At 36.9% G+C, this 22,944-nt stretch overlaps 4 protein-coding genes across 4 annotated transcripts in view; 3 read left to right on the top strand and 1 right to left on the bottom strand.

The window, feature by feature from the left end:
- Positions 1 to 4: 4 nt before the first annotated feature.
- On the top strand, positions 5 to 5,331 carry LOC129803774 (porphobilinogen deaminase). The gene is made up of 3 exons (XM_055850557.1): positions 5 to 377; positions 447 to 519; positions 3,782 to 5,331. Exons 1-3 carry the CDS (start codon positions 327 to 329, stop codon positions 5,206 to 5,208), a joined length of 1,551 nt encoding a protein of 516 aa, XP_055706532.1. The 5' UTR covers positions 5 to 326; the 3' UTR covers positions 5,209 to 5,331.
- Positions 5,332 to 6,528: 1,197 nt separating this feature from the next.
- LOC129800233 (uncharacterized) lies at positions 6,529 to 17,407 on the bottom strand. The gene is made up of 5 exons (XM_055844500.1): positions 17,269 to 17,407; positions 14,294 to 14,417; positions 13,818 to 14,235; positions 9,429 to 10,680; positions 6,529 to 8,624 (listed from the first exon to the last, which is right to left on the bottom strand). The coding sequence occupies exons 1-5, from the start codon at positions 17,405 to 17,407 to the stop codon at positions 6,718 to 6,720; spliced, it is 3,840 nt and encodes a 1,279-aa protein (XP_055700475.1). The 3' UTR covers positions 6,529 to 6,717.
- A 2,487-nt stretch (positions 17,408 to 19,894) lies between these two features.
- LOC129800232 (ribonucleases P/MRP protein subunit POP1) lies at positions 19,895 to 22,267 on the top strand. The gene has a single exon (XM_055844499.1). The coding sequence runs from the start codon at positions 19,895 to 19,897 to the stop codon at positions 22,265 to 22,267; it is 2,373 nt and encodes a 790-aa protein (XP_055700474.1).
- The window catches only part of LOC129803744 (unconventional myosin-XV), a 60,326-nt gene continuing 57,520 nt past the window's right edge, over positions 20,139 to 22,944 (top strand). Inside the window, exon 1 of the mRNA XM_055850513.1 lies at positions 20,139 to 22,310. The gene's annotated coding sequence lies outside the window, so the exon portion shown is untranslated. The remainder of the gene's footprint in view (positions 22,311 to 22,944) is intronic.

The following is a 22,944-nucleotide window of genomic DNA, read 5'->3' as shown; positions in this document are numbered from 1 at the left end:
CCAGTGGGCGCGGTTTGCATGCGAGTATGTCATGCATGTTTGTTTTCCTCATTTTTCCCCGTCATCACACCAAAGCACATTCTCTCGTGTAATTAAGTAACCGAAATTCTCTAAATAGGAGGATAAATTCACGACAAAATCAACGAAATATAGTTCATTATACTTTCACTTCACCCTACGAGTCATATTTCCAAACATTGGCATTCTTCAAGAGTGAAAGTTGAGCCTCTCTAAAAACTTCGACCAAAGTGAACAATTACAGGGACTTAGATATTTAATTAATTACACAGAGTTTTTGGTAATAGGGTCAATACTTTCAATAAAAAATGGATCGTAACAATGATAAAGTTATACGTGTCGGTTCGAGAAAAAGTCAGGTGAGATAAAGTTTTATTGCTATTCTTTAGTTTGAATAATTTTGTAATTATCATTTTATGCTACCGTAGTTGGCGCTAATTCAGACCAAACATGTAATTGAACAGCTTCAGAGGCTCTTCCCGGAACGGAGATTTGAAATACGTGAGTAGTTTTTCTAAGGCATCATTTTGATCAGAGAAATATTAAAGATATTTGTTCGTACTTACCGATGAATCCTTCAATATTCCATCCGATTTTCAAGTTTTTATCGTATATTAGAAAAATTAGGTATCCAGGCAATTAGATTCCCCAAAAGCGTCCAGAAGGATTGTCTGATGATTTCTAATTACAGTCAAGTACCCCAAATTCGTTCAGGTAATTTTTATGGGTAAAATTGTATCCAATTCGCTTTAGGCTGGGAAACCTTTCAAATGCATACTAATTTGGCGCAATTGTTACCTTTGAATAGTTTATAAATTGTACGGGTTGGTTTTAGAATCGAACTCAGGGCCTCTCATAAGAATGCTTTCGTTCACCGTGAAACTATAACAATTTTAAACTTTTTGTTCTGTTATTGCCTCCTATAATTTCCTTAAACATTTTATAAAACAATGAAACTTATAAGACTTCTACGATTTCAAGTATAAAAATTATAATAATAATAATAAGGCTAGCACACCACATTCTAGAAAGGAACATGGCGAACAAGGCCTTCCCGCAAGGGGATTTTCTAAACATGCATTACTATTTTTTCTTGTACGGGATGAGGTTGTCAGTCCCATGCCCGTGGAATTAAAAGTGCAGTGAAGCTCACTGGATGCAATTCGAACTTCGAACACCTTTAACGCCAGAATAATTCCTGGTGACCTAAAGGGATTCGAACCCGGAACACTTGCATCATATAGCGAGTGCTCTACCCGCTCTACCACTTGACCCATTGAGTGCCCTATATAATATAAATTATAATTCATGATAATCATTCTCTATTGAGCTGAGTAGAGGGAAGTGGGGCACCTTTGAATTCGGGGTTTTCTCCTATTTTAAAAGGAACTGGACTTAACTATAATATAATTCTGCTCCGCAAACCCGTTGTGAAGCTAAATTGTATTACGAAAAGCCTCAATTCATTTTGAAAATAGAAGAAAAAAGCCCAATTTCAAAGGTACCCCATATCAAAGATGCTCAACTTCCCTAAGGGCCTTGACAGACCTGAGGATTAGCCGAGAGACGGCTTAGCGTAATTATATTAAAAATAATGCTTAAAATACATTTCTATCATTTTCCGTTAATTCGTCTCTCGGCTTAAGTCGTAAGTGTGTCTGGGGCATAACATAATTTTTCTTTTAACTCTTTCCGGACCACAACATATCCAGCGAACGAATTTCAGTAAAACTCACTTTATTGTAAGTTTTAGTGGTTAAATATGATACTTTTGTAGAGAAAGAATTTTCTCCGCCTCTGGGAAATGGGAAAACTCATGGGAACTCTCGTCCCCTAAAGAACGCAAAGGATACAAACTTGGACAAACTTCAATTTTCCAAAAGCCAATAATATCAATTTTGTGAATTATTTTTGCATGTCAAATGACTCCTTTACAATGTTGATCACTAAAACAAGTACGCCCTTGTGTCGGCTTCTTGTGTCGCGGTGTCCTGAATATCTGGCGGCCCTCTTAACGGACGGTGGTTCGGCTAGGTTGAGGGGGCTCATTGTGCCGAGATCTGTTAGTGAGACATTCCGTCGCAGTCTCTTTGTTAGGGGAGTCTACCTGTACAACTCCCTTCCTCCTCTTACGAGACGATCGGTTGCTGCTATAAGGGAGCACTTCCTGAACTCATCTGAGTCGCTTTTTGAATCTTAACAATTTTTCTTTTTAACTATTTTTTTTTTATTTTTCCAAAATCTTTTTTTTCACTGATTATTTTTTTTGCATTTTTTTTATCTTTCAACTCCCACAAATTTGTAAGAGGGAAATACCCTATTTTTTGTGATGAATAAATGAATTGAATTGAATTGAAAAAGCAAATGGCGGGCATTGGCGGGATAAATTTACATTTGACCTCTAGATTTTTGGGGACGAGAGTACCCATAAAGTTTGAACAAGTTTTTTTGAAAATTTAAGAAAGAATTGTTTTTCGAATTTATGCAATCTATAATTGTTAGTTATCATTGGCCCCGAGAGGTTTTTCCTTATTCGGGTCTAGAAATATCAAAAAAGTCACAATATCTGCAAGGAAGTAGAAAATCGAAAATTCACGATTTTTGACCAAGAATATCTTAGCTCAGGAGTTAATTGGGATACTGCAAAAAATATCCTAGATTTGGACATTCTTATACTAGTTTGTAATTATCCAGAAGAATTGGAATTTTATCGATTCTAAATAGTCTAAAAAAATTGTTGTTTCCATGGGTACCCAGTGTCCCAAAAGAGACGAAAGAGTTAACCAGTTTATTTTATTAAATTTTTGAGAAACTTGAAAAATAATCGAAAGAACTAGTTTTAAAATTACGCGACACTGGAAAGTTCTGTCGAAGTCGAATCTTTTATCAGCAAAAAATTATTTTTCATTAGTAACCAGAATGCTAATAAAAAGACAGACGCTATGATCAATTTATTATAACACTTTGTACTTTACTGCTTAATAGGTATTAGAGAAAACTTATTAAGAGACAAACAACAACATTGAGGTAAAATCGGTAAGAACAAAAACTGGAAAAGTTCTCACTGCGTATTAAATTCGGAGATTATCTTGTTCTTAACCGGAAATTTTGCCACGAAGCGAAATATCGCTCCTTGGAAATTACAAGGGGCCAACTCAATCTGAGCCATTTTTCAGGAGACAGCATGAAAGATTCAACTTTGTATAAATAATTATCTCATTTATGTATGTTAATAAAAGCAATTTAATTTTTTTCTATTTGTATGAGCATTATTATAAATATCGAAACATACACATTTTTACCTTTCAAAATATGTTTTTTTATGAGTTAGCTCTTTGTCATTCTAAATGATGCGCAAATTTTCATGAAATTAGAATGACAAGGGATCAACTTGCTTGAGTTAGTCCCTTGTTTCACAAAAAATTGAACGATAAATCTATTTTGTGCCCCTTGACTTCAAACAAAACCGCGCAAGCAATCATAAAGGAGAAAATTTTGAAAAACTTTTCTAATAACGAAATTTATTGACTCATATCATCTGAAATTTTATTAAATTCTCTGTCTGAGTGCATTAAAACCTCAAAATCGCCAAAAAGTGAGTTGGCCCCTTGTAATTTCCAAGGAGCGATATACTAATTATTTATTTCATACCACACACCAATTCTATTTATCCTAGACACTTTTTATTCCTCTAATGAAAATTTGTCTAGTTCTGCACGTGAATTTGACCTATCTGGGTCTCATAAAAACTTACTCGTAACAGATACAATGACAACAATTGGTGATCGGGTGCTCAACATTTCCCTTCCCAAGATCGGTGAGAAGAGTCTCTTCACCAAGGATCTCGAGGATGCATTGCGAAGGGGAAAGATAGATTTTGTTGTGCACTCTCTCAAAGATCTTCCCACATCATTGCCAGAGGGAATGACTATTGGGGCAGTTTTAGAGCGCGAGGATCCGCGTGATGTTCTTGTGCTCAATCAAAAGTATCAGGGAAAGACTCTCAAAAGTCTACCTGAAGGTTCCATCATTGGAACTTCTTCACTCCGTCGTGCTGCTCAACTTGCGAGATTGTATCCTAATGTAGCAGTATGTGACATTCGGGGGAATCTCAATACTCGTCTGGCTAAGCTAGATGCAGATACATCGAAATTTGCGGGAATTATTTTGGCACATGCTGGTCTTGTGCGAATGGGCTGGGAAAGTAGAATCAGTCAGGTACTGGAGAATGATGATTTGATGTATGCTGTTGGTCAGGGTGCTCTTGCTGTGGAGTGTCGGTTGGATGATAAGGAAATCCTGGAAATGCTGGAGAAACTCTGCTGCAAAGCTACTCAAAGTCAAATTCTGGCTGAGAGAAGTTTCTTGCGTACTTTGGGCGGAGGCTGTAGTGCTCCTGTAGCTGTTAGTTGTTCCCTCAAGTCTTCCCATGATCAAAATGTTGGAAAATTAACACTTCGTGGAGCAGTTTGGAGTCTTGATGGTAAAACGGAGATTCAGGATGAAGTATCATGTGAAATTCCATTGAGGACAATTGATGAAGTGGATGCAGTTCCGGCAAAAAAGGCAAAAACAATAGAGATTGAGAAAAGGAGAAAGAGTCCTGACATTGTTGATGATTCCAAAGCAACTTTAGGAAATGATTCTCAGAACTTCGATATTGAAGCTATAATAAATATTCACGGAGATGCTTTTAAAAAGTGTCCTTACTCCATGGAACATCAAAAGCAGCCAAACAATCACGAAGGATGTCCAATTAATATTCCTATTGGGCAGGATGTAATGGGTGACTGTCCGTATTTTGATATATCGCAAAAAGTGGATTTAGCTGAAAAATTCGGACCAGAACAAGTGCCTCCGGCAGAGGGATCCTCAAAATGTCCATTTTCAGGCACAAAAGTTAACGTAGAAAAGGCTCCTGTGGACAAATGTCCTTTCCTAGCACAACAAATCAAACTTATCGATTGCGATGCACAAAGTGAACATGCTCTTGAGGACAAGGAGGTCATTTTGTCAAATTCCAAGACTTCAGTTCCATTGTTCTGTGGGTTGTTTTGTCATCAATCAATCAATGAAGATGTGCTGAGAAAATCTGAAAATCTAGGGAATCAACTGGCAAATATTTTAATGGCCAATGGTGCTCAAGAGGTCATGAGAAAGGCTCAAAATGAAATTCACGAAAAAGCCTAATACAATCAATTTTATATTTTAGTCTAGAAATAGAAATTCATTCATGGAATGTTTGGTAAAATGAAAATGTTACGAATTGATGGTATTTGTTTTTTTTTGGTAAATAAAACCTTGAAAAAATCTGTCTATCTTTTTTTGTCTTACTGATTTTGGCTGTGATTTTTTTACAAAAAAAAATCAATCATCAGAATTGGATAAACCTTTTTTGAACCACGGACGGTACCAAATGGGTTTTGATTTAAAATGAAAAGTCTTAAAACAGGCGTGGCTTATTTATATGGGCTACGAAAAATGACCCATATAAAACATATTTCCTTTAATTTTAATATTAGGGGAAGATTTTGCACCTTCGTAATGTTGCAGCTTCGTAAAAGTTGATTTTTTTCCAAGTTACTAAATGAATTTCATTCATAGACATATAATCTAAAAGCTAGTCCTACATCTCACATTTTCTGACAAACTTGGGAGCCTAGGCCTTTTTCCTGGGTTTCTAGAAGCAAAAATAAAAAATGTGCCTAATATCGTAATTCTGATGTGTAATATTTTATGCATTTTTTCACACTTCAAGTGTCTTTTCGAAAGAGCAACTATTCCAAGTTATAGAGGGTTTATTAGGGTTAATATTTACCGTGAAAATCTTTTGCTTGAAGGGGGTCGTTTTTGTGGGTGGAGGAAAATTCATAAAAATGACCACCCTTGCAGCTCAGGAAAATTGAATTTTGCAGATTCGTAAAAACATCTGTCAAAATTACTGACCACCGAATTTGAGAATTCCTCACTGTTTTGGGTCACACTGTGCATGCCGCTCGTGATATTTGACTCATCAGAGATTGCACTGAATAAATTCACAAGAAAATTTTGGGATCTTAAACAATTTTCACTAAAATCTCGAAGGAAAACACGCACTTCCTCCACTTCCCCATCAAAATGAGACTTCATTAGATGTTTTTATTTCACTTCTGTCAAATTAAACGTTGAGCCTGAATCTGCTTTTGATTGATTTTTAATGCGTGATACCTTCTACAAATGGTGAAAACAAGTAGATGAAAGTTCCATCAAAGTAGTTATGCCCAAATTTTTGTGTCCGGTGTAATACTTTCGGGGAAAATGAGGCTTACAGAGGTGGGAAAAAGTGGTACGAAGCTGAGTTAACCAGGGCACCTTCGTAAAAAATGCCGCTACATTTTCATTTTCCTGTAGAGGAAAATCCAAGGTCTTCCAGGAATTTTGTGAGGCAGAATTATGAACCCAATAAGTAAGAGATTTTTTTGACATATGTAACGACGGGGCTCAATTCAATTAAAACACGTGCGTCTTCTTCGGCACTCTCAACTCAACTCTATTTCAACTGACAGTTATACACTGTTAAATTCACCACGTCACATCCTTTCTCTTTTAAATAAGCAACTCCATTTGAAATATTTAATTAGATTGAAAACACTCTTCTAAATTTAATAGTGACTGACTTCATTGGATTCAAATAATCAAATAAAGAATATAGTTAACGACTCACAAATTCAATTTCTCAGGTGGCTTAACTTCTCTACCAGATCGAGTGACATAACGTCCTGTAGATGGTCCAGGCTGCTCCTCTCTAATTTGCGAACCGTTCGGCCTTGGTTGCTGACTTAGTCCTTCTTCAACTTCTGCGGTTGCCTGCACTTCAGTCTGTTCTGTAGACTCCGCCTCTCCAACAAGATCCGGGAACTTCACAAATCTATCTGGAATGATTGGTCCTGCTGACTTTGTTGGCTCAATGAAATGGCTATTTCTCCATAGTTCACGACCATCATCCAACACCACGACATATGATCTTTCCCCCTTTTTTTCTTTCACCGTTCCAGACGACCATGAACCATCTGTATTCTGCATCCTGACTCTGCTTTGAATTTTTAACTCTTTGAATCTTTTCGCTCCGCGATCAGCGTAGACTTTCTGTTTCTCTCGACACTTCTGCAACATTTCCGTGACATTTGGCGTATCTTTTGGGGAAAGCAACTCCTTTGCAGCACACAAATTTGTACGTGTTCTTCTTCCCATCAATCGTTCCATCGGCGAACCAAGATTTTCTTTGGGCACGTTCCGTTGCACTAGAAGCGCATGATGAATGTCTTCACCGCTTAATGAACACTTCTTAATCAACTTTTTTGCCTTCTGAACATAGCGCTCAGCCAACCCATTGGCACGTGGAAATCCAGGACTGGATTTTTCATGTTTGAATCCCCAATCTCTTGCAAATTGGGTAAACGCTTTTGACGAATACTGAGGTCCTCCGTCTGTATGTAACTCTTCTGGACAACCAAGTAAAGCAAATTTCTCCTTTAGAAAACGAATGACTTCTTCAGAACTAGCCTCAGGCAGTTTCTTGAACTCGTAGAATCCACTGAATGAATCCACAAGGAGCACAAAATCATATGTAGCGAAATGAAACAAATCACTAGCCACAATCTGGAACGGATATTCAGGAATCTTCTTCAAGAAAATCTCTTCCTTCTGCTTCGCTGCTTGTGTTTGCTGACACACCCGACATTTTTCCACAAAATTTTTAATATCAGCTGCCATGCCGGGCCAGTATAGAAACTCTCTTGCCAATCGAATACTTGAATTAATACCGTTATGACCTTTGTGGATAAGTTTAAGCAAAGTTGCCCTTTCTGCTTCCGGTATCACAATCTTTTCGCCTTTGTAGACTATTCCTTCATACTCCGAGAGCTCCTCTTTAAACGTAAAATAGCTTCTTACTGATTGTTTAACTTGATTCGCGTGATCTGGCCATCCTGTCTTAATATATCGCATCAGATCCTGAAGAGTTTTGTCCTCCAAAGTAGCGTTTTTATAACGAATTTCTGCTGACTTCTCCAGGCATGAAATCGCATAAACCTCCCTCTCATCAGCCAAGATTTCCTCTGACGTTGCCTCTTCAGAAGCACAAATTCTGCTCAATGCATCTGCGACTGGAATCTCCTTTCCTGGTTTGTACACAACTTTGGGTGCATAAGGTTTGACATCATATAGAATTCTTCTGAGTCTCGGTGGAGCATCAACCATTGGCTTCCTGAAGATTACTTCTAACGGTTTATGATCAGTTTCAATGGTGACTGCCGCACCCCAAATATAACTGTGAAATTTTGTACATCCAAACCGAATAGCACCTGCCTCTTTTTCCAGTTGCGGATAGTTTTGCTCTGCTGATGTCAAACTTCTTGTTGCATATGCCACCGGCAAGCCATTTTGCATCAATACCGCTCCATAGGCTCTCGAAGAGCTGTCAACCGAGAGCACTACTGGATCGCCCACCTTGAAATACTGCAGCACAGGCGCTTCCTGAAGACTCTTTTTAATAGTGTCAAAAGCCTTCTGATGCTCTGACTTCCACTTGTAATCTTCATCACTGTTTACGAGATCTCGCAAGGGCTCTGTAATACGAGAAAGATTGGGTATGAATTTGGCTAGATAAGTTACCATTCCCAAAAAGGTGCGCAGATTTTCTCTGTTTGCTGGAGCTGGCATATTTTGGATAGCTTGTACTTTGCTTGGACAGACTTTTAGGCCTTCATCTGTCACCAAATGTCCCAGAAACTGAAGACTACTCTTATTGAATACACATTTTTCAGCATTCAACTTCATTCCTTTTTCAGACAGCCTTCTTATGACTTCTTTTGTGATTTCTCGTAGTGTCTTCTCATCTTTCGCATGAATGAGAATATCATCCATGGAAATTTCCACTCCCGACAAATCCCCTAGCATTTGCGTCATGATTTGTTGGAAAAGTTCAGGGGCTGTGGCCAACCCGAATGGGAGTCTTTTACATGAATACCTTCCCCAAGGCGTACTGAACGTACATAGCCTCGATGTACGTTTTGACAATGGTATCTGCCAAAAACCCTTGGTACAGTCCAGTAATGTGAATACTTTACTGCCTGCCAAGCGTGCCGCGATTTCTTCTAGGCTATTCAAAGGAAATTCGCGCCTCTTCAAATTTTTATTTACGTCTGTGAGATCAATACAAATGCGAATTTTGCCATTACGCCTCACGATAACCAACGGTGATACAGCCTCTGTTGGTTCTAGACAGGGTTCTATCACGCCTAATTGTACCATCTTGTCAAGCTCTGTCTTTACCGTATCGCGGCTACGATGAGGAATTTTCCGCGGAGGGTGTTTCACAAACTGGGGGTTTTCTATAACGTCAGCGTCATAAATATACTCTTTCAACTCACCAAATCCATAGGTGGAGTCCTCTGCCCGGTCAGCTGTCACTTGTTGAATGCGAGTAATCAACTTGGCTTTCACAGCAGAATCACCATCCAAAATGGTAGCACAATCCTTGTCTACCACTTGGAAAGAAATTCGGAATGTCTCCCCACGAATCACACAATCCACAAACGCTCTACCCTTTACCAGTATCTTGTCTCCACTGTACGTTACTAGCCTCTTGATTGGAGATTTCTGCACAGAACCTACTCCTATTAAATTAGCTGTCTTCGCTGACATCACGCTGCATTGAGCTCCAGTATCAATTGCCACTTTGATTCTCTTACGCCCACACATCACTTTTTCGGTCCATCTATCACCATCAGCCTTCCCACCGACTTGAAACACTTTAAGTGAATCCACAACTTTTTCTTCGCTGCAGTCACTTTCAGAATCATCGATCTCCTTTTCAACCTTCCTGGTCCTTGCAGAAGCCTTACTGCGACAAACATCTTTAAAATGCCCGAGTTTTCCACATTTTCCACAAGTTTTTCCGTATGCTGGACATTCTCTCGGCTTGTGTTCTCTCCCACACCAAGCACATGTTTTGCGCTTTTGCGCAGCAGCCCCACGTTTAACAAGGTTAACCTCACTTTTTACTTCACGGAAATCTTCTGCAATCTTCTTGTTCTGACTAACAGCTGCCTCATGAGCCTTGCCCATACTCACTGCTTTCTCCAAAGAGAGATTATGTTCCTCCAGTAGCTTTGTTCTGAGTGTCTCTGATCTCACTCCACTGATTATTCTATCACGCACCAATCTATTGACCAAATTGCTGCCTGTTTCGGTAAAACTGCACCTTTTTACCTGAGCTTTGAGCTTTGTCACGTAGTCGGTGAACGTCTCTCCCTCTTCTTGATCAGATTTATTGAATACCCAGGCCTCATATGCTGGATTATCTTGAGCATTGAAGTGTGCCCGAAATCTCTCTTTGACTGTGGAAAGTTGCGTCATCTGATTCTCCGTCAAATCAAAACTGTCAAGGATGTCTATGATCTCTGGCCCCAAACAGGACAGAAAAATTGTCACCTGCTTGCTTCCGGACATTTTACTGAGCTCAATGTTGTTGGCATACCAGCCAAAGGAAGCTTCCCATAACCTCCATTTGCGTCTTTCATCTCCTCCCAAAACAAATGGCTTGGGCTTTTGACCTACTTCTCTAGTCTGCTGCACTTCTTGGGCTTCTTGAGCTGCTACTTGGGGCATTTTGGGCTTCTTCTGACACCATGTAACGACGGGGCTCAATTCAATTAAAACACGTGCGTCTTCTTCGGCACTCTCAACTCAACTCTATTTCAACTGACAGTTATACACTGTTAAATTCACCACGTCACAACATAGTGATATAATTGATTCGGTTTGTGTGGCATTCAGTAAAAAATCTTAAATCGTGGACTCCTTTTTTAATACGAAGCTTCAAAACCTTCCCCTAGTAAGGTGCGGTAACCGGATCGTTTTCCGTAGAGTGCTACTTAAACGCTTGTTTTTCGACTCATGAAATTCCTTTTTACTTCTTCTAAATCCATATAGAACTATTCACTGTTTCATTAAGAAACATAATATAAAACAAAATTTCAAAAATATTAAAGAAAATTTATAAAATAATGATAATACTGAAATAAGTTAGCGTTCACTAAGTGGATCACCTATTCGCTAATTGGCTCAAATAGTCTTTTAATTGGATCACTTAATGTACAAACATATTCTCGACAATTCTAAAACTATTCCGTGAGATCTTCAGCAGGAACCGCAGCCCTTTCCAATGAGAAGGACTTTGGCTTGTGCATGCTGAGCTCTGGATGACGCTTGAGAAAATTCCTGAACCAAGCATCTCCAGGCCTTCTAACCACTTGGAGCCTGAAGCTGGTCCTTAATAATATTCTGGACACACTTACGACTTACGAGATCAGGGGTGGATTGATAACTTTTCGATACTATCGAATCGATAGTATCGATAAATCTATATCTGTTAGATTAAGTGAAAGTCAACATTATACGCATTGTTGAGCCATTCATTGTGACATTCTTAAAAGAATGAGACTGTTGATAAACATAATAGTTACAAAAATGCAGCTATTGTTTAAATTTAATTTTTTCAGAATCGACAGTCGATAGTATCGAAAATAAGTTATCATGTCACCCCAGATTACATTTCCAACAGTTTCTGACTAATCCGTCTCCCGACTTAAGCCAAGAAACGGCTTAATGGGGACCTGTTGAGAATTTAGTCAAATCATTATTTTGTTTATAATTACGTTAAGCCGACTCTCGGTTTAAGTAGTAAAGTGTGTCCAGCACACTATTAAGAACCAGCTCCAAGTGGAAAATTTTTAATTGAAACTTTTCTACACTCTTAGAAAAGTTTAGACGCGATTACTAATGAAAATTAGTTGTTCGGGCGATTATTATCAAATCTATTTAAAATAGTTCTTATATTCTTAAAACATTATACTCATAATAAATTTATTAGTAGTGAGAATATAAGACAATATTTACGTGGATAAGTTGCGGCAATTATTTCATAATGCTTTCATACAATTATATTTGCTTGTGTTAATTAAATGAAATCATTATCCCAACTAATATTGATCACTAATTCCTTTTAATTCTCACAACCAATGTAAATAGATGGGCCTATATTTTCATAAAGTTATGACTACTTTTCCAATAGTAAAGAGTGCTTTTTATTTTAGTAATGCGTTGAAGCTCTTTCGAATTTTAAGCAACTAATAAGAAATATGCATCACAATGAATGCTATATAGTAACCACAACTAATATGATATAGTTATTACAGCCAATAAGATGGGTATCAACCCCATTTATTTAGTAATTGGAACTAATATGTTATAGTACCCATTACTATTTTGATTTAGTTGTGATAACTAAATGAAAAGGATACTTTAACTAACTGTGGTCAACTATTTCATTTAGTTACCCAAGCTAAATATATAGTTGGGTCTATATTTACTATATTTTATAGTTCTAATAACTGCATATGAGCTTGTACGAACTAATTTTTTCTAAGAGTGTATGAATGGATTTTCGATTTATCCGGAATAACGGAGCGCAAAGAATCAGATTTCCAAATTTCCATTGGGAGTAGGTTCTCAATTAGATTATTCTACCGATTCTACTTCAGCTTAACAGTATTTTTTCATTTTTTATTACTTTAAAGATTCACTTAAATACCTTAAATACCATTTTACAATTAATGATACGAATATCGATTTTTTCTAGAAAAGTATTCAAAATTTTAAATTTCGAATTTACTTTATCTTGGAAATCAGTAAAAGTGTAAGGTAAGGAAAGGTAAGTAAATTAAATTTGTAGATAATCCCTATTTTTTACCAGTATTTTAAGATGATCCTTATTACCTGTTCAAAACTAAATTTGGCTATCAATATTTTTAACACGTCCTTAATTTGATCTAGTGTGGCAAATCTTTGCATTTAAGTAATAATCTTCTAACTAAAATATTTTTGTTACTTTTTAATACATGTGCAGATTGCAAAACACCTTGAAATTATTTAAATGGTTAAGTAATTTTATTTTGAAATCACTTCAGATAAATGTTAAGGGCCGGGGATAGCTTTTCAGGAGTTACCAAAGTTTAATCAAGAAATCAAAATCATAGGAAGTTTTGAAATAAATACCAGTATTTTAGAGAGGTGTCTCCGGTGATTGCCAGTGAAAAGTTAGTCACCCTAAGATGAAAACACTTTTTTGGTTTTTCCAAAGCTTTCGATCCTGATGTAGATCTTCTAATCACTGAAGAAGATCCACATCAGGATCGAAAGCTTTGGAAAAACCAAAAAAGTGTTTTCATCTTAGGGTGACTAACTTTTCACTGGCAATCACCGGAGACACCTCTCTAAAATCATTTGCGCCAGTTCATTATTGAGAAAACTAAATACCAGTACGATTTTTATAAGATCAATAACCCTTTAAGGACGATTGGGTCATCGGTGACCCAAAAATTAAATTCTTCCTACGGCCATCTATAGTCATGTTTCGCTCTAAAAAGACGGAAAAAATTATTTTTTTCTGATCCCCAATTTTAAACCTTCTCGTCTTTAAAGGGTTAAGGACTAAAATTGCTAAAAAAAAAATTGGATTTTTCATCACTGAATACATTTTGCGAATCTGGAATTAGTTTAACCTTTTCCCGCTAAAGTTTAAAGTCCAAACACTTTTTTTGAAGCATATTTTTCTTTTATTTAATTGGCTGCTGGTTTAACTAAACAATGCAATAATTGGATTCGGGAGAATTTTCTAGTATCCACTCGAGATTTGGTGCAATCCTTGTATTTATTGCAGGCATTTCACGTGCACAAAATTGTAGCCCCAGATCTACATGTGCTATTGAGTAAAGGTGTCCATTGTCTGGTGCTGTCCAGAAAATACTTCCCCCGGAATCGCCATTGCAGGTGTCTTTATCTGTTGTCAGTGTACACATTTTTGCAGATGTGATATTATCTGCAGTCCAAGTATCACGACAGGATGACAAAGTTATCACATCTAGAGTGACTTTTTGAAGAGCATCAGGCCCAAAGTTATGTTCCGTCCATCCCCAACCGGCTACCTCAACCTTCTGACCAGCGTATTCATCGTAATCTTCATTGTAATGTCTCCAAGGAAGACATGTTATTCCTACTCCATGATTAAAAATAATTTCTTCCTTCGTCTTGACTAGAGCCAGGTCAGCAGTAAATTCAATAATCCCACTTGGCCTCTCACAACCACCCATACACGTGAAACTCTCAATCTCATATCTAAAATTTAAACAAACAATATTAATCCTCTAAAAGATCTTATTTATCAACAACGTACTCCTTGGTGTATGGAGTCTCATCTTCAATTTTTATATTATGCTCCCCCACGATAAGCCTTAAATTGCTGTTGGAATTCACATGAGCAAGGCAATGTTGGACTGTCATGGCTCTGTGGTTTGAAACTGTAAAAGATACTTAGTTATGTTTAATATAGTGATAGGGGGAAGTGGGCAACCTCTGAATTTGGGACAGCTTTGAAATTGAGATTTTTCTCAGACGATTTCTAAGAAATGTCGTCACGCTGTTTGTCCGTCCGGCTGTCGCCAGCTCTAAAGGCCAAACGGTTAAAGATAGCGACTTAGGACCTTTAGGGGACCCCCCCCCATAAGTCTACCCAAGGATCGTTAACATAACATTGCTCGAAAACGCGTCGTGCGATTTTTTTTCATTTTTGGATATGTTTTCGAGATTACCCCGGCGGACATTTGACCATATACAAAAATATCGTTGAATCATTCCTAATAACGATTTTTCAAGGTCAAAGGCATGGTCAAAGGTTAAAAAGACACTAGAGAGTTCATTCATCAAACGAATAGGGTCATGTTTTAGCTCTCTTGGAGAGGTCTTGGAATTTCCTCTAAAACTGAACCGGTTCCAATCGGTTTTGAACTGGTAATGAACCGATTTGTAGCCAAAAACCAATTTTAATTCGAAAATCAATTCTATTACTTTTAAAACACTTTTGGAGGATCTTTTGAATTATTTATAGCAGAGGTGTGCAAGAAACCGTTGAAACCGAATTAACGTCAAAATAAGTTTGTTATAGGGTGGAATCACCAGTTCTCGCCAGTGCCCCACTTCTCGCCACTTACATTGAAATCGCTATTTTTCGCAATTCATGAAATAAATGAGTCGCAATTTTTTTTGTATTGTTTCTGCTTCTACGCATAGAATCGAAAAATAATAATTATTCGTTTTGGATTCACGATTTTGATCACTTTTTAGAGCAATATTTTAAGCAAGTGCATCGAATCCAACATCTCTTACCAAATGTACTAAGTGTCGTCAAATTTTCATCAGGCCAAAAATACCTATTTGGGTAAATAATTTGTCTATTGAATATTTAATTGCACTTGTGGAATACATAAAATTTGTATTTAGTCAATTAATATTTCATTTTATATTATTTTTGTATAAAAATGAGGCATGGCGAGAAGTGGTAATATTCTGGAATTGATTTTACCACCTGTCGCCATATCTTTTCAATAGGCGACGCTAACTTCACTTCGTACATTCTCAGTTGTCAAATCTGCATTGTTTACTTTCTGCAAAAGCCCCATAATTTGATTTCTCAAATAAAAGTGAAGAAAAATCATTTAAAGAGAGTAATAATAAAGTGATCACAAGGAAAGAGAAATGGTGAATGTATTCTTTTCATAGCATTGCCTAAAATAACCGAGTGTGGTTCTTTTCAAGTGGGTGGCGAGAAGTGGTTACAAATTTTACAAAACTGGCGAAAAGTGGTAAAAAGTGGCGACGAAATGGTTATTTTTGCATTATTAATAAAAATCAGTTTTTTAAGTAGTCCAGCGTTATGTTCTAGGATTATTGTTTTGACGTATCTAGAGCCAATACATCTAAGTAACTTTGTGTCAAATTTGACTTATCTTGTAACAAGGATTCAAAAGTTATGATTAAATGAATTTAATTTTTTCCTAAACATGGCGATAGCTGGTTATTCCACCCTAGTAGCGTTTTGACCATTGACGTATATTTTTCATTTGACGTTAATTCGGTTTCAACGGTTTCTTGCACACCTCTGATTTATAGGGTAAGTGTGCCAAATTCTGGCCAGCTTGCAATTTCGGCCACCTTTTTTGTTCCTCGAATTTTCATGAATTTTTAGTTTTTACATACTCTAGAGATTATACAATGCAAAAGAATAACAAAAAATGTAGCTTCGACAAACGAGTTGACGTGAAAAAGATATTGGAAGAATTCCCGAAGGGCAAGGAACTATGAGAATGAAAGTGGCCGAAATAGGGCACCAAAGCTATGTGTACATTTTTATTCATTTTAAAATGTATTGAGAATGATTTTGGAGTAAGTAAAGACAATAAACTGTCTACAAGGTTCTAAGCAACACTCCTTAAAAAGAAGTGATAAAAAAATCAATTTCTATTAAAGATATTACATTTCAAACTTGAGATTTTGGCGCTTGTATGCAACTATGCCGAAATTTGGCACACTTACCCTAAATTGTTTCAAATCGATTGAGAACCAGTAAATGGTAAATGATGCGAAAATACTTTTGAGGTATATCATCACGAGTTCGAGCATTTCGCAAAGCCTGGGACACTTTGCCACCCCTTTTTAAATGGAATTGAACCATATCATAATGTAATTTAGCTTCTCAATCTGTTTGTTGGGTTAAATTATATCACGATATGACTCAATTTTATTTAAAAATAGAAGAAATCCCAATTTCAAAGCAGCCAGAAATTCAAAAGTGCCTCACTACCATCTATTTTGATTAATCGAATTTTCAAAGAAGAAGTCAGAGATGTAACATAAAGAGCTTTACCATTCGTATGTTTCATATAAAGACCAAGTAGCGTTTATTTGCTGATAATAATTTTATTGCGTCAATTTATGAAATATCATAAACAGCAAATAAAAGCTAATGGTATTAGTTATGTACTTTACGAAAAATTTTAAATAATCACTCGCATTGTATTGAAGATTATATATAAAAAAATGCGACTGAAGAAAGGAATTATACTAAGAATGATCGGATTTTCAGGCACTTCTTTTGTAAGCTATCTCAATTTAAGATTTTCATCTGATAAAAATGACCTTGAAACTGCCCTTGATATAGCTTCTCAAGGTCATAGGTTGAAATTCTTTAGCGACGAAGGTCACAATAAAGTCATTACGGAATATGTTTTAAATCTTTAACGCGATCAAACTTTATGATCTTTCGGGATTTGAAGGAATTTTAAATCGATAATGAGAATTAAATGCAAAACTTACTGATCACTGCACCACAAAAGATACCACGTCTGTCATCTGATTTTAATCCTGCCATCATCGGGAATTCATTAACTCCAGTCTCAGTTCCACCATAAATTCTTGCCTGTAATAATTGTGATATTGCAATTGTCGTATACATTCTATTAACTTCCAGTTTATTACATTATTTCTCTTTCCACATTTACATGGATCAGGGACCGCCTTGATAGTACAATTAAGCATTCCACCAGGTGAATTATTCTTAGAGAAAAGTTTTAAGGTCATTTTCTCGTTCTCTGAAAGCTCAATAAAGCTCTGACTGCCGCAGTATTTTTTTCCATCGGAAAAATTAGCCTTTCCGGTTTTTGAAACCACCAAATAATCCACTGGACACACAGGCATCAATCCTCCAGCTATCTGCACATCGCATTTTAATTGGAGATTGTAAAAGTCATCCGAGTAATAAGTCCAAGTACAAATATCTCCAGCTTTGTATTTATTATCAACTTGATTTTTCATTTTAATTTCAACTGGCTTGACCCCAATCATTCTATTATAGTTGCATCTAGTTTCACCCGAGACGGGAACTAATAAAAATCCGCAGAAGAAAACTATGAATGATAAATTTTGTAAATTTTAGATGTTGTAACTTTTTTTTCTGATTAAAGAAACTCTCTTACTGATATTCCACATTTTTCTCGCCACACAGAACTTCTTTCAAGAACTACTAACTATAATTTTGTAACCACATCTCACTTTTGTGGGGAATTATGAAAAAAAAATGTGTGCGAGCTTTTCTGAGGCCAAAATTCTGCGATTGGAATGTTTTAACAGTTGGTCCAAGCAAATACAGTAGAGTCTCGCTATAGTCCATATTTGGTTTCAAATTTGACACTTGGGTCGCACTATAGTCCATGTAATTTTTTAAAATTATCAACGATTTTTAGTATTGAAATTGCTCGACGGCTTCCACTTTCTTTGCGATTGTGGTACTTGTCCTTGCTCTCTTCATTGTGGATCACAATTATCACAACTACTTAATAAAGTTTGCCAAAAATATTAAAATAATTATGCATGTCGCATACTAAAAAACATAACCTAACATAAAATCAGTAGCCGTACTCACTATGGCGTTGTTATCTCGTAATCTCCGTAATCTGTAATCTTGGAAAATTGTAATAAGATTACAGATTACGGAGATTAGGGTGGAATAACCGGCTATCGCCATGTTTAGGAAAAAATTAAATTCATTTAATCATAACTTTTGAATCCTTGTTACAAGATAAGTCAAATTTGACACAAAGTTACTTAGATGTATTGGCTCTAGATACGTGAAAACAATAATCCTAGAACATAACGCTGGACTACTTAAAAAACTGATTTTTATTAATAATGCAAAAATAACCATTTCGTCGCCACTTTTTACCACTTTTCGCCAGTTTTGTAAAATTTGTAACCACTTCTCGCCACCCATTTGAAAAGAACCACCCTCGGTTATTTTAGGCAATGCTATGAAAAGAATACATTCACCATTTCTCTTTCCTTGTGATCACTTTATTATTAATCTCTTTAAATGATTTTTCTTCACTTTTATTTGAGAAATCAAATTATGGGGCTTTTGCAGAAAGCAAACAATGCAGATTTGACAACTGAGAATGCACGAAGTGAAGTTAGCGTCGCCTATTGAAAAGATATGGCGACAGGTGGTAAAATCAATTCCAGAATATTACCACTTCTCGCCATGCCTCATTTTTATACAAAAATAATATAAAATGAAATATTAATTGACTAAATACAAATTTTATGTGTTCCACAAGTGCAATTAAATATTCAATAGACAAATTATTTACCCAAATAGGTATTTTTGGCCTGATGAAAATTTGACGACACATAGTACATTTGGTAAGAGATGTTGGATTCGATGCACTTGCTTAAAATATTGCTCTAAAAAGTGATCAAAATCGTGAATCCAAAACGAATAATTATTATTTTTCGATTCTATGCGTAGAAGCAGAAACAATACAAAAAAATTGCGACTCATTTATTTCATAAATTGCGAAAAATAGCGATTTCAATGTAAGTGGCGAGAAGTGGGGCACTGGCGAGAACTGGTGATTCCACCCTACGAGATAACAACGCCATAGTGAGTACGGCTAGTGTTTTGAAATCAACGGTCGATAAATTGTGGACTATTATAGAGCGATGGCTTATAGCGAGACTCTACTGTATGTTTTTGAAATGCTTCAAAAACGAAGCTTTTACGTGATATAAAATCGATCCTGAAAGTGTATTTAAGATTTTTATGTTTTATTTGTTTGTATTTTTATGTTCATATGCTTCTAGAATGTGGGTAATATTTTTTTCGTGGTTTTTAAGGAATTTTCTTTTTAACGGTTAAAATAGAATTCATTTTGAATTACAAAGCCTGTCAAATGCTGCATACCGCCAATGGAAAACCCGCCAAATGCATGAAACATAACCTAACTTTTCAGTTAACAAACAAGAGGAAACGCGTGTAGTTTAGTGATAGTGTGGTGATAATTCTTTTTGATAAGATTACTCAGGAAAAAAGGAAAAAAGTACGATAATTATAATAAAAAAAACTTCATATTGTGTCTAGAATTAAATTATTTTATTTTTGGAATAGATGGATCAATATTCCACGCAATACGACGCTTCAATTGGGGGCCACATTGATGTTCCGGATGGCGAGAATACTTTTCAGTATGCAGAGAAGAGGCTTCCGGAGTTGGCATCTCTCATTAGCACGATTAAGAACCCGACAAAGAGTAAGTTAATTTTTCAGACAATGCCAAATCACATGAGACGCCGTACAGCAGCCCAGAATCCCAAAAGATTGCCGGTACGCTTCCGGCAAGGCCATATTTCCCAAATGAAAAAAAGTGGAATGCCCACGAAGAAGAAGAGACCATCGAGGAAGTACCGCAGAAGACCCAGCAATCTCAGGAAGGAATATGCAAGACGACAAATGAAGGTTTCTTGGATGGAAACTCATATTTGGCACGCCAAACGCTTCCATATGGTCAAGAAATGGGGTTATAAAATTCCCTGGGCACCCTGTGACAAGAGCTACAGGGCCTGCTATCGAGCTACGGCAAAGCACTGCCTTATTCAGGATATTTCCTACCTGAATTGCGTGGAAATCCGAGGAAAGATGGATGAGCTGTCACCGCAACTCAAAAGACTCTGCAATCCCTCAGAACTTTCTTTCACAGCCAAGTGCTATATTTCCGGACAGAGAGAAGGGACTTTAGATATTTTTAAGCATGACAAATATCCTCTAGGAGCGATTGGGAATGTGAGATTCTTCTGGAAACCTCCTGGACAGGAAGAGCTCTCTCGTCTTTGGATATTCATCCATCCATCCTTTCACAATATTTTTATCAGCGAACTCGAGGATCTGTTTCACCTGAAGAGAATTACCGAAATGGATGTAGATGAGGAGAAGACTGTAGATGAACAATCTCTTACAGTCTACAAATGCCCCGGAAGCAGTGTTGAAGTTCAAGAATTGAGACCGAAATTGAATAGATTTCGTCTTACAGGACCTCTGTCTAATGCAGTACTGAGCCGTGCTCTCAAATGCAAGCAGAACCCTGAGATTGAATCCCAGAATTTCAGTCCGGAAGCTCATGAAATTCAAATGAAATACTGGAATGAGATTTCTGAGATATCTTCTCCAGCTGAACTGCCCTCCAATATTATTCTAAGCCTCACAGTTGAGGATCCTCGAATTAATCGACCACAGAAGAGGACAAAGGCCCTTCCGGAAGCCCTTCCCTTAACTTCAGCTGCTCTGAAAATCCCTCCTCAAATTAACATCAGCCCAATATGGGATCAAGAATTGAGGAAAAATCTTCCGGAAAGGATGATGAATACGGGAAAGTACAATGAGAGACGCAAGAAGGAAGCTCTAGCTCCGGGAGAACGATGTAGCTTTGAAGATAAACTTCAGGCTCTTCCACTTCTCCTAATACAGAGGCCAGGATTGCGAGACAGCTCAAAGCCTCTAGGATTCTGCAGTGGCTGGGATGTGATCGTCCCTGCTGGATATGGCATAGTTACCTGGGTTTCTTTGATAATGTGGGGAGCTCGAGCTGGAGGATGGCGAGAGACTATTTCAACTCACAGAGAAATGGGACGTGATGTCTTTGCCCCGGACACAATGGTTTCCCAGAAGGAAGAGGATACAGAAGCTGAAGAATTGCGAGCAAAATACTTCAGAAGACCCTCAAAAAAGCGACCAAACTACACAAAACTCTCCATAACCAGTCCATTTCAGTGTCCTTGGAAGCAGCTTGTGAAGGAATGGTCAGAGGATTCTTCAGAATCCTTCTATGTGCTCCGTGACAGGAAAATCCTTGATCAGTGCGAAAAGGCCCTGAAGAATCAGCAATCTGTGGAGTCAATTGCTTTAACAAATGCAGCCCTCATTCCCGTTTACATTCGTTTGATTTCCCGCGGGAATCCGGGAAATTTTTCAATTCTTGCCCTCCCTCATCCAGAAGATCTCAAAAAGAAACATTCTGGTCAAAATGGAATACTTCATTCTGAGCCAGTGGTTAAAGATTCAAATTCAAAAATAAGGAAAATCCTTCGTCTGAAGCATACACGTTTTCTCAAGAAACAGCGACGAATGAGGATTCGCCTTAAGAAGAAACATCAAGAAAAATCAACGGAAAGAGTCAAACTGCCACGGAAAAAATCTCCACTTGTCCTCCAGGAATGTTGCAAATTCAAAGAAAAGATGGAAGAGCTTTGGTTGCCTAAGAATCCGTTAAGGATTAAAGATCAATGCTCAAGGACGGTAATTGGGTATGTGACACAAAGTGACTTCATTTTCACTGACTCGACAGTGTCTGCAATTGGATATGTCACATGGAATGGTTTCCGGGAGTTAGTTGGAAAGTGTAAGAAGTCGAAACAGGCCACTGTTTTAGTTAGAGGCACTAAAACCAGGCATTATCGTGGAGGAAGTATTTCTATTCGACGACAATAGAAGGATCAATGAGCAGTTTCAGAAGAAATCTTCAGATAACCTGGTGAGTTATTTCTTTTTTATTTGATGAAATTTTGAAAAAATAAAAATCCATTTAACGTTATTTAATAGATCACTCGATATTACGATACATTGAACCATATTTTTGTGATTGAACCTAGAAGTTTTTCTTGACCCATTTTTCCTGGGGCAAAACATAAATTTTCTAATCAAAATATTTATCTGTGTCATAGCAAAAGTGAATAAATTAAAAAAAAAAAACAAAATACAGGATATATCAAGAATATATTCAAGAAAAACAACCCATTTCGGATAAGCATCAATCAAAAAGAATTTGCATTTTTTCTAGTTTAATAGAATTCTTCAGTAGGGGGAAGTGGGGCACCTTTGAAATTGGGATTTTTCTCCTATTTTTAATACTTATTCCTTGCAATTTTCTCCGTCTTTCTCTTAAATTAAATCCTTGAATATCCTTCAAATCCATGAAATAGATCCATGGAACGGCTTGACTGCTTCACAAAAATATTCTCTTTGAAAAAAAAGAGCTACACAGAAAAAAAATATTTTGTAAAAATGTTCGTAAATGTTTGTGCATTCCTATAGGGAAGTTACGAAATGCTCGTGAATCGTAGAATCCACAAACATGTTCGTACAATTTTGTACTTTTTTCACAAACA

This window comes from Phlebotomus papatasi, chromosome 2, assembly GCF_024763615.1.
Source record: "Phlebotomus papatasi isolate M1 chromosome 2, Ppap_2.1, whole genome shotgun sequence".
Taxonomy (NCBI): Eukaryota; Metazoa; Arthropoda; class Insecta; order Diptera; family Psychodidae; genus Phlebotomus; species Phlebotomus papatasi.
The sequence above is the reverse complement of the archived record's forward strand: the minus strand, read 5'-3'. Positions and strand labels throughout refer to the sequence as shown.

Bases quoted from the DNA above. Each gene is read 5' to 3' on its own strand.
- LOC129803774 (XM_055850557.1), top strand. From the start codon at position 327: ATGGATCGTAACAATGATAAAGTTATACGTGTCGGTTCGAGAAAAAGT. The intron at 378-446 runs GTGAGATAAAGT...ATGCTACCGTAG, and splicing joins TCGGTTCGAGAAAAAGTCAG to TTGGCGCTAATTCAGACCAA. The intron at 520-3,781 runs GTGAGTAGTTTT...TACTCGTAACAG, and splicing joins GGAACGGAGATTTGAAATAC to ATACAATGACAACAATTGGT.
- LOC129800233 (XM_055844500.1), bottom strand. From the start codon at position 17,407: ATGTATACGACAATTGCAATATCACAATTATTACAGGCAAGAATTTAT. The intron at 14,418-17,268 runs GTAAGTTTTGCA...TATCTTTTACAG, and splicing joins CTTTTGTGGTGCAGTGATCA to TTTCAAACCACAGAGCCATG. The intron at 14,236-14,293 runs GTACGTTGTTGA...TTTAAATTTTAG, and splicing joins GAGACTCCATACACCAAGGA to ATATGAGATTGAGAGTTTCA.
- LOC129800232 (XM_055844499.1), top strand. From the start codon at position 19,895: ATGGATCAATATTCCACGCAATACGACGCTTCAATTGGGGGCCACATT.